Source organism: Mirounga leonina, unplaced genomic scaffold (assembly GCF_011800145.1).
Source record: "Mirounga leonina isolate KUSES-001 unplaced genomic scaffold, KU_Mleo_1.0 Mir_114, whole genome shotgun sequence".
NCBI lineage: Eukaryota > Metazoa > Chordata > Mammalia > Carnivora > Phocidae > Mirounga > Mirounga leonina.
This window is the reverse complement of record NW_023270265.1, coordinates 24,206,447-24,220,331: the sequence shown is the minus strand read 5'-3', so window position 1 is coordinate 24,220,331 and position 13,885 is coordinate 24,206,447. Positions and strand designations below refer to the sequence as shown.

Sequence of the window (13,885 nt, the reverse complement as noted above, 5' to 3'; positions counted from 1 at the left end):
TCTCGGGTCACGTTGCCCCAGGGGCCAGCGGATTTCACATCTGTATACTCCTGTCCTTGCTGCCTGTCTCTTCCTGCCAGCCCTCCTGGTGGGCTGCATTTCCCACTCCCCTGACAGGCAGCTGGGGAGAGGGGGAGGAGATGAGTAAGACCACCCACATTACCCCTTCCCAGGAAGTCCCTGTCCAGAACCTCATGAACCTGGCCTGCCTGCCAGAAGGGAAGTCTGGGGCCCAGAATACTTGCTGTAGAGAGAACTTGTCCTTCGTGCCAGTGCCACAGCAGCCATGAAGGGCCTATCACCCAGAAGCAGTAATGCAGCTCTCCCTCCACCAAAAGATTGATCTGAGGGCTGTCCTCCCTCCACCCCAGACCTGAGTGCAGAGCTCCTGGGGAAGGAGAAAAGCCCAATCACCTCCCCAACTGCCAGTGGGGACCATGGCAGAGGAACAAGCTTGGGGCACAGGGAGGAAGGTAAACCCCATACATACCTTCACTGCATTTTTTCAGGTCCCCTGGCTCAAGATTTACAGGCCTTGAAGGCAGACACAGAGAGGAAAAAGTTAGGAGAGGGGTCTCAGTCTCACCCCAACACTGAATGTGTCTCGTGGGCCAGAATGCCACATTCTTTCTTAGACAGCTGATCCAAAATTCCTATGGCCCTCCATCCATCCACCCCTCCTTCCTTCCATCTAACCTTACTTAAAACATTCTCTTCGCCCTGAGACTCTGGGATCAAATGGACTGAGGCTTGATCCCAGACACCCCACCTACAAGACCTGTTAGTCACCTGAAGCCGCTTCCTCTCTGAGCCTCAGTTTCTTCCTCCACAGAAAGGAAGCCTAACAACTCACAGAGCTGTGGAGCTAAAGCATGCAAGGTGCGCAGTGCAGGGCCTGATAAAATGCAGATATTATTATAAAATCTGTCCCAGGCCCTTCAATCTCCTGCTTTCATTTCTAGCACTGCCTGATTTTACAACAATCCATAAGTCATTAACTGGGGCAATGTTAGACCTATAAGAATCCTTCCCAAAGAGACACATCCATCACTCAAATGCAGAGTTCATTTGGGGACCGGGTTACACAGTATCTTTCCTTTGAAGAGTTCCAGCCCTGTATTTAGACCTGCACTGCGGAGCACAGGGCCGATCGGTACCCATCCGTTCACCTGCTCTCCAGGTTCTGTGAGCATCCATCTCAAGCCAGGCAGCCCTCTCATTCACCTCTGCACCATCAGTCATCTCCGGCACCCATCTTATCTGTATGCATCCACTTATCCATCCGTCTGTCCGTCCATCCATCCATCCATCCACCCACCCACAGTACTTCACTCCTTAGGGCCCCAGGCCCAGACTTTCCAGGAAACATACTCAGCCCCAGGAGGATTTACCCACCTTAAAACCGTGGCGTTCAGGGAGCACCAGGCAGGGGCTGAGTGGGGCCGGGATGCACGCTTCCTCCTTCCTCCCTACCCTCCCAGGACAGGTGGAGATCACGAGCTGAGCCACGAGATCACGGCAGGGCAACTCAAAGCAGCTGCCCAGCACAGGGGAGGGCCTAGCGTCGCTGCCTCTACCCTTTGAGTTAGTCAGGGGCCACGTGCAATTGAACTGTATCATTCAGCGGCCACTTACCTGTCTGCATCTGCCTAAGCTGCTTCTCGGGTCACGTTGCCCCAGGGGCCAGCGGATTTCACATCTGTATATTCCTGTCCTTGCTGCCTGTCTCTTCCTGCCAGCCCTCCTGGTGGGCTGCATTTCCCACTCCCCTGACAGGCACCTGGGGAGAGGGGGAGGTGGTGGAAATGAGTAAGACGAGATCCCCACCCTCTGAGAGTTTACCAAGGAAACAGGGACAGAGGGAAGAAGGCCCTTGCCATCCACAAGGTCCAGTAAGCTCTGTATAACATTTCCCCTTCCCGGGGCTTTGCTCAGACTGCTCTCAGGTGGTGGCTGGTCCCCAATCACTTTTCCATTACAGAAATCAGTAACTTGAATTACTCTAAAATATCGAGCCCCATCATGCCTCTGCAAAGCTAATTTTTCTGTGTCCACATTTGGCCACGTGCTTCTCCCTGGGTCTGGAATCTGCCTTTAGGAGGCAATCCAGGTAGAATGGAGTCTTGTACCCGACTGTGACACACTGGCAGAGTGAGAGCAGGGTTTGGGCTCTGACATATAGGTTTGGGTCTTTACTCTGACACTTACTAGCTGTGGGCGCTTGTCAAGCTACCTAACCACCTGGAACATCAGTTTCCTCATCTATAAAATAATTCAAATATAACCACCCACCAGAGTGTTAGGGAACTAAATGGAATTATAATGTACATGAATGTTCCTGGCATATATTAGAGAATCAGAGAACCCTTGGATAAATATGTTTATTCTATGCAAGAACCTAGAACCTGGCTATAAGTCTGTATCACAGGCCACTGTATAATGAGGTCCTGCTGTAACTTCAGCAGTAACAATAATATTTTACTTTGGAGAAATAGATTAGCATTTACAACGATGCATTCTCTGCGTGCTCTCATTTTGCAGATGACAGAGTTGGGACTCAGAGTAGCTAAGTGCATGACTCGGGGTCAGCAGACTGCGGCAGCCCTCTGACTCCCTTCCCACTCCTCCACCTCCTCTGCCATCCCCAGTTCCAAACCGCAAGTCCCGGTGCAGCTCCAGGAGGCTGCAGGCTAAGTTCTGCCAGCCGGCAGACGCTGACCCGACAAGCCCATTAAATGGCCCCTTAGAGGAAGAGCTGGGAGCTCGGCACCGTCTGCCCCAAGCACATTCTCGGCCAGTTTCTCACTGACTCCTCAAAACCATTTGTTCTCAGCCTTTTCTTAGTGGGTGGTCACATACCTCTTTGCGAATCTGCCAAAAGCCTTCCCCCCCCCCCCCATAAAGGCACATCGTTTTGCACCTAAGCGCAGGGGGTGGGGTCAAGGCTCAGAGCTCCTGGGGTAAACCTGGGCTGTTTTAAGATTTTCTTAGGTACCAGGGACCTTCTTCTTTTGGGCGCCCCACCCCTCATCCTATCAAGCACTGTCCTAGACCTCCACAACTCACCCTGAATTACACACACACCCAGAGTCGAGTTGAATTATGGTTGGCTGACAGTGCTACATTTTGTAGATATGCTTAATTATGCTTAATTTCAGTTCTGCGTTTTCTTTTCCTATTTTGGAGCCAATAAACTTTTTTGGTAAATTTTATTGAAATGTACCATACATATAGAAAAATACACAAATCTTAAGTGTACAGCTCTACAAGCTCTCACAAAGCAAGCCCATCTGTGTAACCAGCACTGCTGGAGAGACAGATTGTGAGCACCCAGAAGTCTCCCCAGGCCCCCTTCCGTTCACCACACCCCACCCAGGGCAGCTGCTTTCCTGACTTCTAACACCACAGATTCATTTTGCCTGTATTAGAATTTGTTACAAGTGGAGTCGTCACTTGCACTCATTTTGTGTCTCGTTGCTTTTCTGGAACGATAAACTTTTATTTGGGTCTCAGACATTTTCCAAGGCCCATGAAAAGGCTCCTAGGCTCTAAGTACTATCGAAATCAGGGGTGCTCGACTTCGTTTTCACACTAGAATCTCCAGAGAAACTTTAAAAAAAATCCTGATGCCCAGGCTGCACCCCCAGAACAATAAAATCAGCATCTCTGGGGATAGGACCAGACATCAGTGGTTTCTCTTGCACCCCAGGTGACATCGATTGCAGCCAACGATGAGAGGCACTGGTCTGAGCAATTTTGTCAAGTATTAGGACCCCTATTTTTACAGCTGGGGAAGGAAACTGAGACTCAAGGAGTCTCCACCATGTGCTACTCTCATGAAGCCTGAACTCCAATTCAGGTCTCACTAGGAGTGCTATTTGCATTGCCTTCATCCTTGGTCAATAGTAAAACCAAAACCAGGTTGCAGGTGCCTCCTGCCAGAAACCTTCCTTATTATAAGTCCTTCCGGAACTGTGGAGAAGGGAGCTGGGGGTTCCCAGGAAAAAGGCAGCACCCCAGGGGCTGGCCATAGGGAGAGTCACCACCAACTGGACCCCATCTTTGCCCCACACCTCCTCTGAAAGCAGGTGGAAGTGGCTGTGGGTTTGCGGGGGTTCTAGGAACGTTTCCCAGGCTGCTTTGATTCCAGGGTGCAGTGCACGATTCTGCCACTCGGTGGCACAGTGAGCTTCCGTAAACCCTACGGTTTTCACACAGCCCAAAGGAAGCTAGAGGGCAGAGTCTGGCAACAGGAACCAAGGGAATGGCAGCCCAGAGCTGCTGGGGGTTCCTGTGCTCCCTGGGGCCTGACGGGCCCGTTCCTGGCTGGCAAGGGGGATACAGGGACATGGCTGCGGCCGGACCCGCAGGAGGGGCCACACCCCCTATAACTGAGCCAGCAGAGGAAAGCCCGGGAGAGAGAAGCCCCCGCTCACCTGCTTCTCCCCACTCTGCCCTTCACCAAGCTGCCCCTGTGGACCCCACAGTTCTGTGAGGAGCACAGCCCACCCCCACTCCCGTGATGCCTGGAGGTACCAGGCACAGCTCCACGTCCTTACCTGGGAATCTGTCAAATCCTTCCCTAGGATGGCTGAGGACCTCGAGCTCTGACAGGGTCCCTGAAGCTGGATTAATCATCTTCCACACAGCTTGGAGTCAGACTGCCTAGATTCAAAGCCAAGATCTGCCACTTCCTAGTTGTGTAACTTTGGGCAAGTTATTTAACTTCTGTGGGCCTCAGTGTCCTCATCTGTAAAATGGGAATAATAGTCCACACCATAGGGTTGTTGTGAGGATTGAATGATTATGTAGGGTCTTAGCCTAGTGCCTGGCACATACCAAGTGGTAAATGTTAGCTACTATGGTTTAATATTACGACTAATAACCTTGCATACAGGACAGACAGAATGAACCCACCCTCATGTTAAAGAACAACCTCCATTGTGACCACCCACACACACCCCAGGTTTGCACACAGGCAGTGGGTCCAGGCCTCCCCATGGTTCAGGCAAAGGCCCAGCTGCCCCTCCAGAGCTGCAAGTCCAAGCGTGGAAGCCACCCAGACTCCCATTCAGCACCTCCCAGAGGGGATCTCCCCAAAGCCCCCACCCTGAGGCCAGTGCCATTGTCCCCCCAGTCTGATGAGACCCTCTCTTCGTCCACAGACCTGAGTGTGTGACCCTGGCCGCCCTGCAGCATAGGGCATCTTCCATCGGGATGCCATCCCCCTGGTGTCAGAGTGAGCACTGGGTCAGGAGAGGTCGGTTCTAAATTTGGCACAATCGTCAACCAGCTGTGTGACCTGGGGCAAGTCATGTGACTGCTCTGGGCCTCCATTCTGCCTCATTTCGATGATCTTTAAATCCCCTCCCAGCTCTAGCATATGGTTTTACCAAAGCATCTGGCACACAATAGGTGCTCAATAAAGGTTACTTGGTTTTATAAAATGCAAGACACAACCCTGCTAGATTTCAACATTCACATGCTTTTCTAGTCTTTAAAACTGAGTGACTTCTGGATCCAACCCCTAACAGGGCCCAACCAGGTTACGAGCTGAAAAAAATGGGTATTTAATCAATTCATTACTTACTTTTGCCCTGGCTTTCAGTCAAGCGTTTCCCTCCACCCGAGGCTGCAAATGCCCCATAAAGGCTCCAGATTAGAGGATCTGGAATGTAGCCTCCCGACTAGACTACAAGCTCCAAGAAGACAGGGTGGGTCCTGCCCATGTCAGGTTCACCACTCCTTCAGGGACATAGTCAGCCCTACCTCCTTAGCATGAGGCAGGTGGGCAGCTGAGCCTCGCTTCACTGGAGGCCTGGGGCACAGAGCTGGCAGCCCACCACCATAAGGGAGAGAAGCAGCACAGAGCCTCAAGCTGGGCAAGTCCTTTTATTGGAAAAAGAAATAATAAAACCAAAGGCCACTGCATCACCTGTGCCCAGCCATCCCACAGGAGAGGCACTGGTCAGACATAAGGCCCGGCCACACAGCGGGCCAGGGAGGGCATGAGCCAGGCCCAGGGGTCAGGGGGCTGCCATGGAGCTCACTGGGTCGCCGCCGTCTGTGGGGGATCCTTGGACGCAGACCCACCCAGTCGGGCTCAGGGACCGGGCTGCCCTCTGCAGCTCCCTGGGTAGGCATCTCCCTCCCAAAGGCTGCTCTCTTGTCCAAAAGAAAACCAAGCCCCTCTTTGGTTCTAGAAGGCTACCAGCAGTGGCTGGTCTTTCAGATGCCCTTTTAGCACCTCCTGCCAGCTGAGGCAGGCAGCCGCTTTCTGTCCCTCATAGGGGCACCAGGACAGAGCTGCTTCCTTCCCACTGGCCGCCCCGGGCCTGGGCAGGCAGGGCCTCATTGGCTGGGTGCTTCTCTTCCCTTTCAAGAAAGGAGTTTGCCTTTTCCCCTGCAGGTTGCCAGCTCCTTTGAACATCCAAGGAAGCCTTGTTTACGCAGCCTTAGAGAGCTCCGGAGCCTGGGCGGGCTGAATATGCAGCATGTGTGGCCCTGTTGCCTTGTCATGGGGGGAGGGGTGTTGGGAGAGGGACACGGGAGGCCCCAGAAGGTTGGCTCTGCTCCTAGACCCGCAATTTCTCTTTTGCTAGAATGTACACAGTAGAATGAGGAGGTGGGGAGAACTTTGCAGGTGGGGGGAGAGACCAGGAAGAAGAGCCAAGCTGGCAGCCCCAGGCAAGGGGCGAGGAGCTTTAGGACATTTATTTACAAAGGGACAGGCTGGACCCACGCAGGGAAGCAGCCACAGACCATCACAAAGGTAAGACAGGTTGCAGAGAGGGGCGGTCATTGGCCTGGCAACTAAGCAGAACAGACCAGTGCGCTCCCACACCTACACTCACACAAGCGCACTCTCGCACATGCGTTCGCACGTGTGCTCGTGCACAGGCCTGCACAGCCACACGCGCATTCGTGCACACAGTGCTCTCACGTATGTGCGCTCACACGCTGGCCTGCATGCACACGCACTCCCTCTCTCGTGCACACAGGTTCTGAACCCGAGAAGCTGGCTCCAGTCCTGGAGGTTCACAGCCCCCAAAGCTACATGTCTCCATGAAGCATTTCTCTAGACCCCCTTATAACAACCTCCCAGAGCCCCAGGCTGTGTGCCCCACAAGCAGCGCCCCGTGTCCTGCAAAATCTCAGGAGTTGGATGTTTCTTGGCAAGGTCACCGTGGCCTCCAGGCTTTGGATGGGGGAAGGGGAAGCCATGAGTCTAGAAGGGGTCAGGAGGGGACTGAGTGGCTCCCATCTCCCCAGACCTCGAATCCGGGGGAGGCAGGTTCACAGACAGGCAGAGCCCCTGCAGTGGCCCCAGAAAGAGCAGACACCGGGAGCAGGACCCTGGGGGGGCGAGAGTCCTGGTGGATGTGCGATTTGGGCTGAGGAATCATGCGGGATGGGAATTCTCTCTGGGACCTGAGCCCCACCCCAGGGTGTTGGGAGAGGAGCAGCAGAAGAAAAGGGCTTTCCAAATCGTGTTGCCCACCCGCCCCAGCCTTGCCCTGGAAGATCTGGCTGCGGTGACCAGACCTGCCCCCTGGGGAAAGTGCCAGGTCCGGAAGTGGGCCGTCCTGCCAGGGGTGAGGGGCAGGAGTGCGGGAGGGGGCGCGGGGAGACGGGCCCCGCAAGGACGCCGGGCCAGTCACCCTCCCTCCCGCCCCGGGGAGCAGCCGGGGCCCAGAGAATGACTCAGAAGCGGGTGCTCTGGTAGCGCAGCCGCCGTAGGTCTGCGAGGCCCTCAGTCCGGCCGTACACCTCCCTGCAGGGACTCTCGGCCAGTCACCGGGCCCCCGCCCCGCCGCCCCCGCCGCTGCTGCCGCTGCCCGAGCTGCTGCCGCTGCTGGAGCTGCCGCTGCTGCACCTGTCCTCGTAGATGGAGATCTCGATCTGCGGCGGCGTTAAGGACGGACCCCCTGCCAGCTGCCGAGAAGGGGCGGGCGGACCGGCGCACGGAGGCCCGCAGGGGAGCGGGCGGCCGGCGGGGGCCGCTGCCCCGACGGCGAGGACGGCGAGGACGGCGAGGACGGAGGCTTGCGGCACTGGCCACCAGAGCCCGGGCCGCCGCGCTCCCGCACGCACCCACTCGGTGCACGTCCACAGCGACCCCGACGGCCACGCGCACCCGGGTCAGAAGCTCCCGCTCTAGTGGGTCTGGCTACCAAACCCCAGGACGGGTGGTGTCACTGCCCACGGCAAGTGGGAGGACTTCGGAGTCCTGCTTTCAAACCCCGACTCGCCTACTCTCGAGCGATGTGGCCTTAGACGGGGTCGTTTAACGTGTTACCCATTAATGATTGCATATGTAAAATGGTGGTAATCCGAGAACCTTGGGGTTGTCTGGGGACTGACTGAAATCACGCATGTTAAGCAGCAAGCACAATGCCCGCTCCGTAGGAAAGGCTCAATAAAAAGAAGCCCGTCTGACAGGGCTTTGTAAACAGAAGATTCCAGTGTTTGTGGTTTCTTTACTCTTTCTCCTCTCAATTTTCTAGCAAAAATTTATTTTTTAACAATTTACTCTCATTGCTAATGACTGCGGGCGGGATGTATGCACACACTTGTCCAGGTGAGCAGACCTCTAACCCACGCTTGGACCAGCCGCCCATCAAAACTTCATTTTTCTGATCTGTGAAAGGGGGACGCACACACAGGAGTACATGAGACTGTAGACGTGTAAACGGATGGGAGCTCTGCCTATTCCCTGAGGGGCAATACAGCCTCATAGCTAAGTGTGGGCCTGGGCTCCAATCACGGCTCTGACGTCAACCAGCCAGGTGACCCTGAGCCAGTGACTGACCTTCAGTGTGTTCACTGACAAGGGGAATAATACGAGTCACCCACCTTTACGGGTATTATGAGAACTACATCGTTTCAAAGCAGTTATTATGATACCTGGCATGTGTTAAGCAGTGAATAAAGGTAGCTGGATAAAAGCAAACCCTGAAATTCACAAATGGCATTGATAACTTATGCGGGAGGGGAGCGGATGACCCGTGATGTGGGGAATCCTAGGAAATCCCTGAGCAGAGGCCCCTAGGGTGGCCCCTATTTCTTGGTAGCCTCACCAGGGACCCTACTGGTTGGCAGCTCTGTGCCCTTACACAGAACAGCCAGGAAGGATACAACCCTCATCCCGCGCTCCACGGGGTCCGTGAGCAGGAGGCCTCGAGGGGCAAAGATCTTCTCATTCTGCTCCTGGATGTAGCGGGAGATCTTCTTGAGAACCTGCAAGGAGAGGGGCCAGTTGAGGATGAAGATGCAGCAGGGGAGCCCTGGGGGAGGGGATGCAGGGCAGTCAGGAAGGGAGCCACCTTCTCATAGTGGGTCTCCATGCAGAGGAAGATGAAGTAGGCCGTGGCACAGGCCAGGCAGCCCTCAAGATAGGAGCTGCCCCCAATCTTCTCGGCCTCCGCATAGAAGCTGTTGAGGGTCTTCACAGTCTCCTCAAAGAGCTGCCGCTCAATCTGGAGGGAGAGAGGGACAGGGAACCATGTTGAGGTCAGCCTCCCTGGACTGTGGACAGTCACAGGTGGGAGGGAGGATGGCAGTGGTAGGGCCACGCTGGTGGGGGGAGATGCCCACAGGCAAGACCAGAGAAGCTGCAGGTGCCTGTGAAGCACTCGACTGGGAGTCAGGAGACCTTAGGAAAGGCTCAATAAAAAGAAGCCCGTCTCACAGGACTTTGTAAACAGAAGGCCTGGGGTCCAGTCCAGATTTGACCATCAACTAGCTGTGTGGCCTTTGGCTAATGACTTAACTACTCTAGCCTCAGTTTCCACATCTATAAAATGGGAATAAGAATGGCTACTTGGCCTCCCTTGGAAGCAGGAAACTCCCACCATATTGTAGATGTGAACATTTTCTGCAAGGGATCAGGCAGGAATTCTAGTGACTGTGCCACCCCTCCCATTTTGATAGCTGTGAAAGTGCCCCGGTCCTAATCGGTAGGGGCTCCCCATGTTTGAATGGGACTCCAACTGCATAAGACTGATTGTGTGAGACCTCGGGAGTGTCTCTCCAGGAGGGGGCACTTCCCTCAAGCTAAGAGGTCATGAAGAACACAACAGCCTGCTGTTGTGCTCAACTGTCCTGCCTGCATCCATAATCATAACAGCTAACTCCCTATGCCTTCTATTTTTAAAGGCACTTTCAGATACCAATGTAACATTGTGTGTCAACTATACTTCAATTAAAAAAATAATAAGATGTTTATAAATTCATCTGGCAACTGTAGATTAAAGTAAGCAGTTGCTTGGGCACCTGGGTGGCTCAGTCAGTTAAGCATCTGACTTCAGCTCAGGTCATAATCTCAGGATCCTGGAAAGGAGCCCCTTGTCAGGCTCTGCGCTCAGCAGGGAGTCTGCTTCTCTGTCTCCCTCTGCCCCTCCCTCTGCCTCTAGCCCTCCCCATCTCCCTTCCCCTGCTCACGCTCACGTGCTCGGACACATACACGCGCTCTCTCCCTCAAGTAAACAAATAAAATCTTTAAAAAATAAATTAATTGACTGCTTCATCTGAAAAAAGCTTTGCAAAGTCTAATCTTTTTTAAAAATTTAATAAAAGTAAGTATATAAATAACACACTTTCACGCATTTTTTCACTTTCAGCAGCTCAGAGCTCTGCTCTGTGGTCCAGGCCACCATCATCTCTGTCCTCTGTTTTTTTTTTTTTTAAAGATTTTATTTATTTATTTGACAGAGAGAGAGCGAGAGCAGGAACACAAGCAGGGGGAGTGGGAGAGGGAGAAGCAGGTTTCCCGCTGAGCAGGGAGCCTAATGTGGGACTCGATCCCAGGACCCTGGGATCATGACCTGAGCCGAAGGCAGACGCTTAACGACTGAGCCACCCAGGCGCCCCATCTCTGTCCTCTTAACTGGTCTCTCTGCCCCCAGCCCTGCCAAGGGAGCCTACTAAAGTTAGAGCATGTCACAGCTCTGAAGAAGAGCTTCCAAAGCCTTCTCATCTCCTCCAAGTAAAATCCAAGAAGTCCTTACAATGACTGCTAGGCCCTACAGGGTCTGGTCCTGCATCCCCTGGGCCTGCCTCTTACTCTCCTGCCCCCTCAGTCCCCACTCCGGCCACACCGACTGCCCTGCTGCTTCCTGCAAATGCACAAGTCCTTTGCGCCTGTGTCCTTGGATGCAACACTCTCCCACCCCAGGCTCAGGTCTCACCTTACCTCATAGACCTCCCCGGCCACTCCCCTTTCCCCAGCTCTCCCAGCCCCGTGACCTACCCCCTTATTTTTCTAGTATTGGTCACCCCCAGAGCTGCTACATATTTACTTGCTATTTTATTCTTCATACCCTCTAAGAGAAAATAGACTCCCAAGACTTCACTTCTAGATCCCTCATGCCTCATACAGAGTAGTTGCTCAGTAAATACTTGCTGAGTGAACTTGGCCAACGTTACACAGCTTTGACCTGAGTCCTTGCTCTTCAATACATAACCGTACACTAGACTGGAAGGGCAGGCTCCAAATTCAACAGGTGTCAAAGTGTCTATAGCCCCATTTTTTTACATTCCTCAGAACACACCCTTCCCCACTCACCACTATAGGATCAGAACGGTCCATCACATAGGTTAGGGACCTTCCACACCCATCTAGGACCAAGGTCTCCCCAAGAATAGTCAGAAGCTTTGGGGTTCCCAGTCACTGTCCCTACACAGATCTGGAGTAAACGCATTAAGAGAACATTATGCTCTACCCTAAGAGTCACCATGCCCCAAAGGTCAGGCATGTCCTTGGATGAGGAGACCCCCATAGCTCCTTAAAAGCTGGTTAGGGATCGGATTAGCCAAAGGCAGCCCTGCCCCACCTTCCCAACCCCCTTCAGATGGTCCTGGGCTGCTGAATGGAAGAGTCAAGGTCTGCCACCGCCCTCCAGAGGGCCGACTCTACAACCCCAGGCCAGTTCTACCAAGGCTCAGGACGAGGGCCATACACGCCCCTGAGCCAGAAGCAAAAGTCAACAGCAGGAGCTGACGCTCGCAAGGGGCTGGTGGTCCATGAGACACCCAGGTAGCTAAGTCTGGATGGAGAGGCTGTGGGCAGAGCCCTAGGTTGATGACTTGGGCATCAGGATTTTTTAAAGCTCCGCAGCTAGGGCTGAGAACTGCTGCTAAAGAGTGGAGCTTGCTGGGGCCGCTGTCGTCGCAGGACTAAGGAATGTGCTTTTGTCTAATAAGCTCTCCAGGTGACTCTAGGGGGGCTGCTGAACTAGGACATCTGAGGCCTTTCCAGCTCTAACTTTCCATGCGGGGACAGCAAGGCAATGTCAGGGACATGGTTTAACTCTTCCATGTGAAGTGACTGAACAAGTGATGTGACACATATCAGTTTTATCCTGGAAAAAAAATACATTTGATTAAGTCCTTGATTCCATCATGGCCTGTGTTCCAAGCTGAGAAAAAAAAACCATCCTCACCCGGCTGTCCAGCTCTGGGGGGAATTTGGTCTGGAACTGACAGATGGTCCCATCACTGTAGTCTCTCTGGATAAAGACCTTGGTGGCCAGCGAGGCACTTCGCCGCAGCTCCTGCAGATTGTGGACCTGAGGAGGCACACGGGAGACACACATTCAGGGTGACCATCCATCGACGTTTGTCCAAGACTGAGGGGGTGTCAGGATGTGGTTCTGACAGCACTAAACCAAGAAAGTTCCCAGCAAACCAGGACCTTAGCCACCCTACAGTGCTCCAGGAAGGCCATGGGGAAGCAGGACTGTGGAGCTTACCAGACAAGATACCTCAAGCTATCCCAGAAAGATCTAGAAAAAGCATGAAGCAGAGCCAAAGCTGAGCCAAAAGGGGAGGTTCTGGAACCATCAACAGAGCCAGAAACACATTTTAACAAGAAGAAAAGACTTCCTGGTGGCTGGCCCAGATCCTTCTCTCTCTCTCTCTCTCCCTCCCCTCCACCTCCCCACCCCTTCCCCCTCATCCCCCTCTCTCCATTTTCCTGTCTCTCTCACACACACAGAACCTTTCACACCTTTGTTCACTTAGCAAGTATCAAATATTCAGAACTCATCAGGCCTCATGCTTGGGGAATCCAACCCTGAACAAGACTGAGGTCTCAGACCCCAGAAGTGGGGCTGACAGCAGAGTTGAGGAGGGAAGCATGTAGGACAGAGGAGGACCTGATATGCCCACCACCTTGGAGGGAGATTCAGGTTCAGGCCAAGTTAAAGCCCAGGTCAGAGAACACCAGGAATAGCTTTCCCATGCAGGACCTCTCACCACAGGAAAGAGGGGCCCCCAAATGCTCAAACTTCCCCAGAGAAAATTATGGATAAAGTGGGCTGAAGCCAGAAATTAAAGAAACATCTTGCCCTGGTAGGAAGGAGTGGAGCAACTCTGCCCCTTGCCCACACCTGCAGACTGGACATTGATACAGACTCTAGCATTTGAGGGGAGTGGGCTCAATTCCACAGAAGGACAGGGCCTCTTTCTTCCACTTCCAGCCTTAGCCACCCACATTTGAAACTAGCATTCCACTGGGTAAAATATGCCAAACATTGGAACCACATGGAGACCAAGCCCCAAGGGCAGAGTGAACACACAGCCAGTTCATCCTGCGTAATTAAGGTGAATCCATTCAGTCATTCCTTTCATTTATTGAGTCCCTACTACTGCCAGGCTCTGGGGATGCTGAGCAAAAGACAGTCTGTGAGCTCCAGGGAGGAAGACAAGTAAATATATAATAAATTAGCCTGTGATAAATGCTTCAGAGAAGTAACATCTTAACCCAGAAATGCTTACTCAGAAGAGACTTCCTGAGGTCTGTGTTGAGTCATAAAGAAAGTCCAGGACTTGCTAGTGGTAGGGGGCAGGCAGTGAGCGGGGAGAGGATGTAAAAGCAACCCAG

At 53.3% G+C, this 13,885-nt stretch overlaps 1 protein-coding gene across 2 annotated transcripts in view; it reads right to left on the bottom strand.

Annotated features, from left to right (window-relative positions):
* Positions 1-3,649: 3,649 nt before the first annotated feature.
* The window catches only part of GOLGA7B (golgin A7 family member B), a 31,220-nt gene continuing 20,984 nt past the window's right edge, over positions 3,650-13,885 (bottom strand). The window contains exons 2-6 of one of the 2 annotated variants that reach the window (XR_004683160.1): positions 12,444-12,569; positions 9,327-9,479; positions 9,139-9,240; positions 5,168-7,902; positions 3,650-4,750 (exon numbers count right to left, since the gene is read on the bottom strand). Coding sequence is in view for 1 of the 2 variants with exons in the window: in XM_035026624.1 (XP_034882515.1) it covers positions 7,795-7,902; positions 9,139-9,240; positions 9,327-9,479; positions 12,444-12,569 (489 nt within the window). In the remaining variant the exon portion in view is untranslated. Of the gene's footprint in view, positions 4,751-4,812; positions 7,903-9,138; positions 9,241-9,326; positions 9,480-12,443; positions 12,570-13,885 lie in introns of those variants that run through there. The other variant, XM_035026624.1, reaches the window with a different exon arrangement.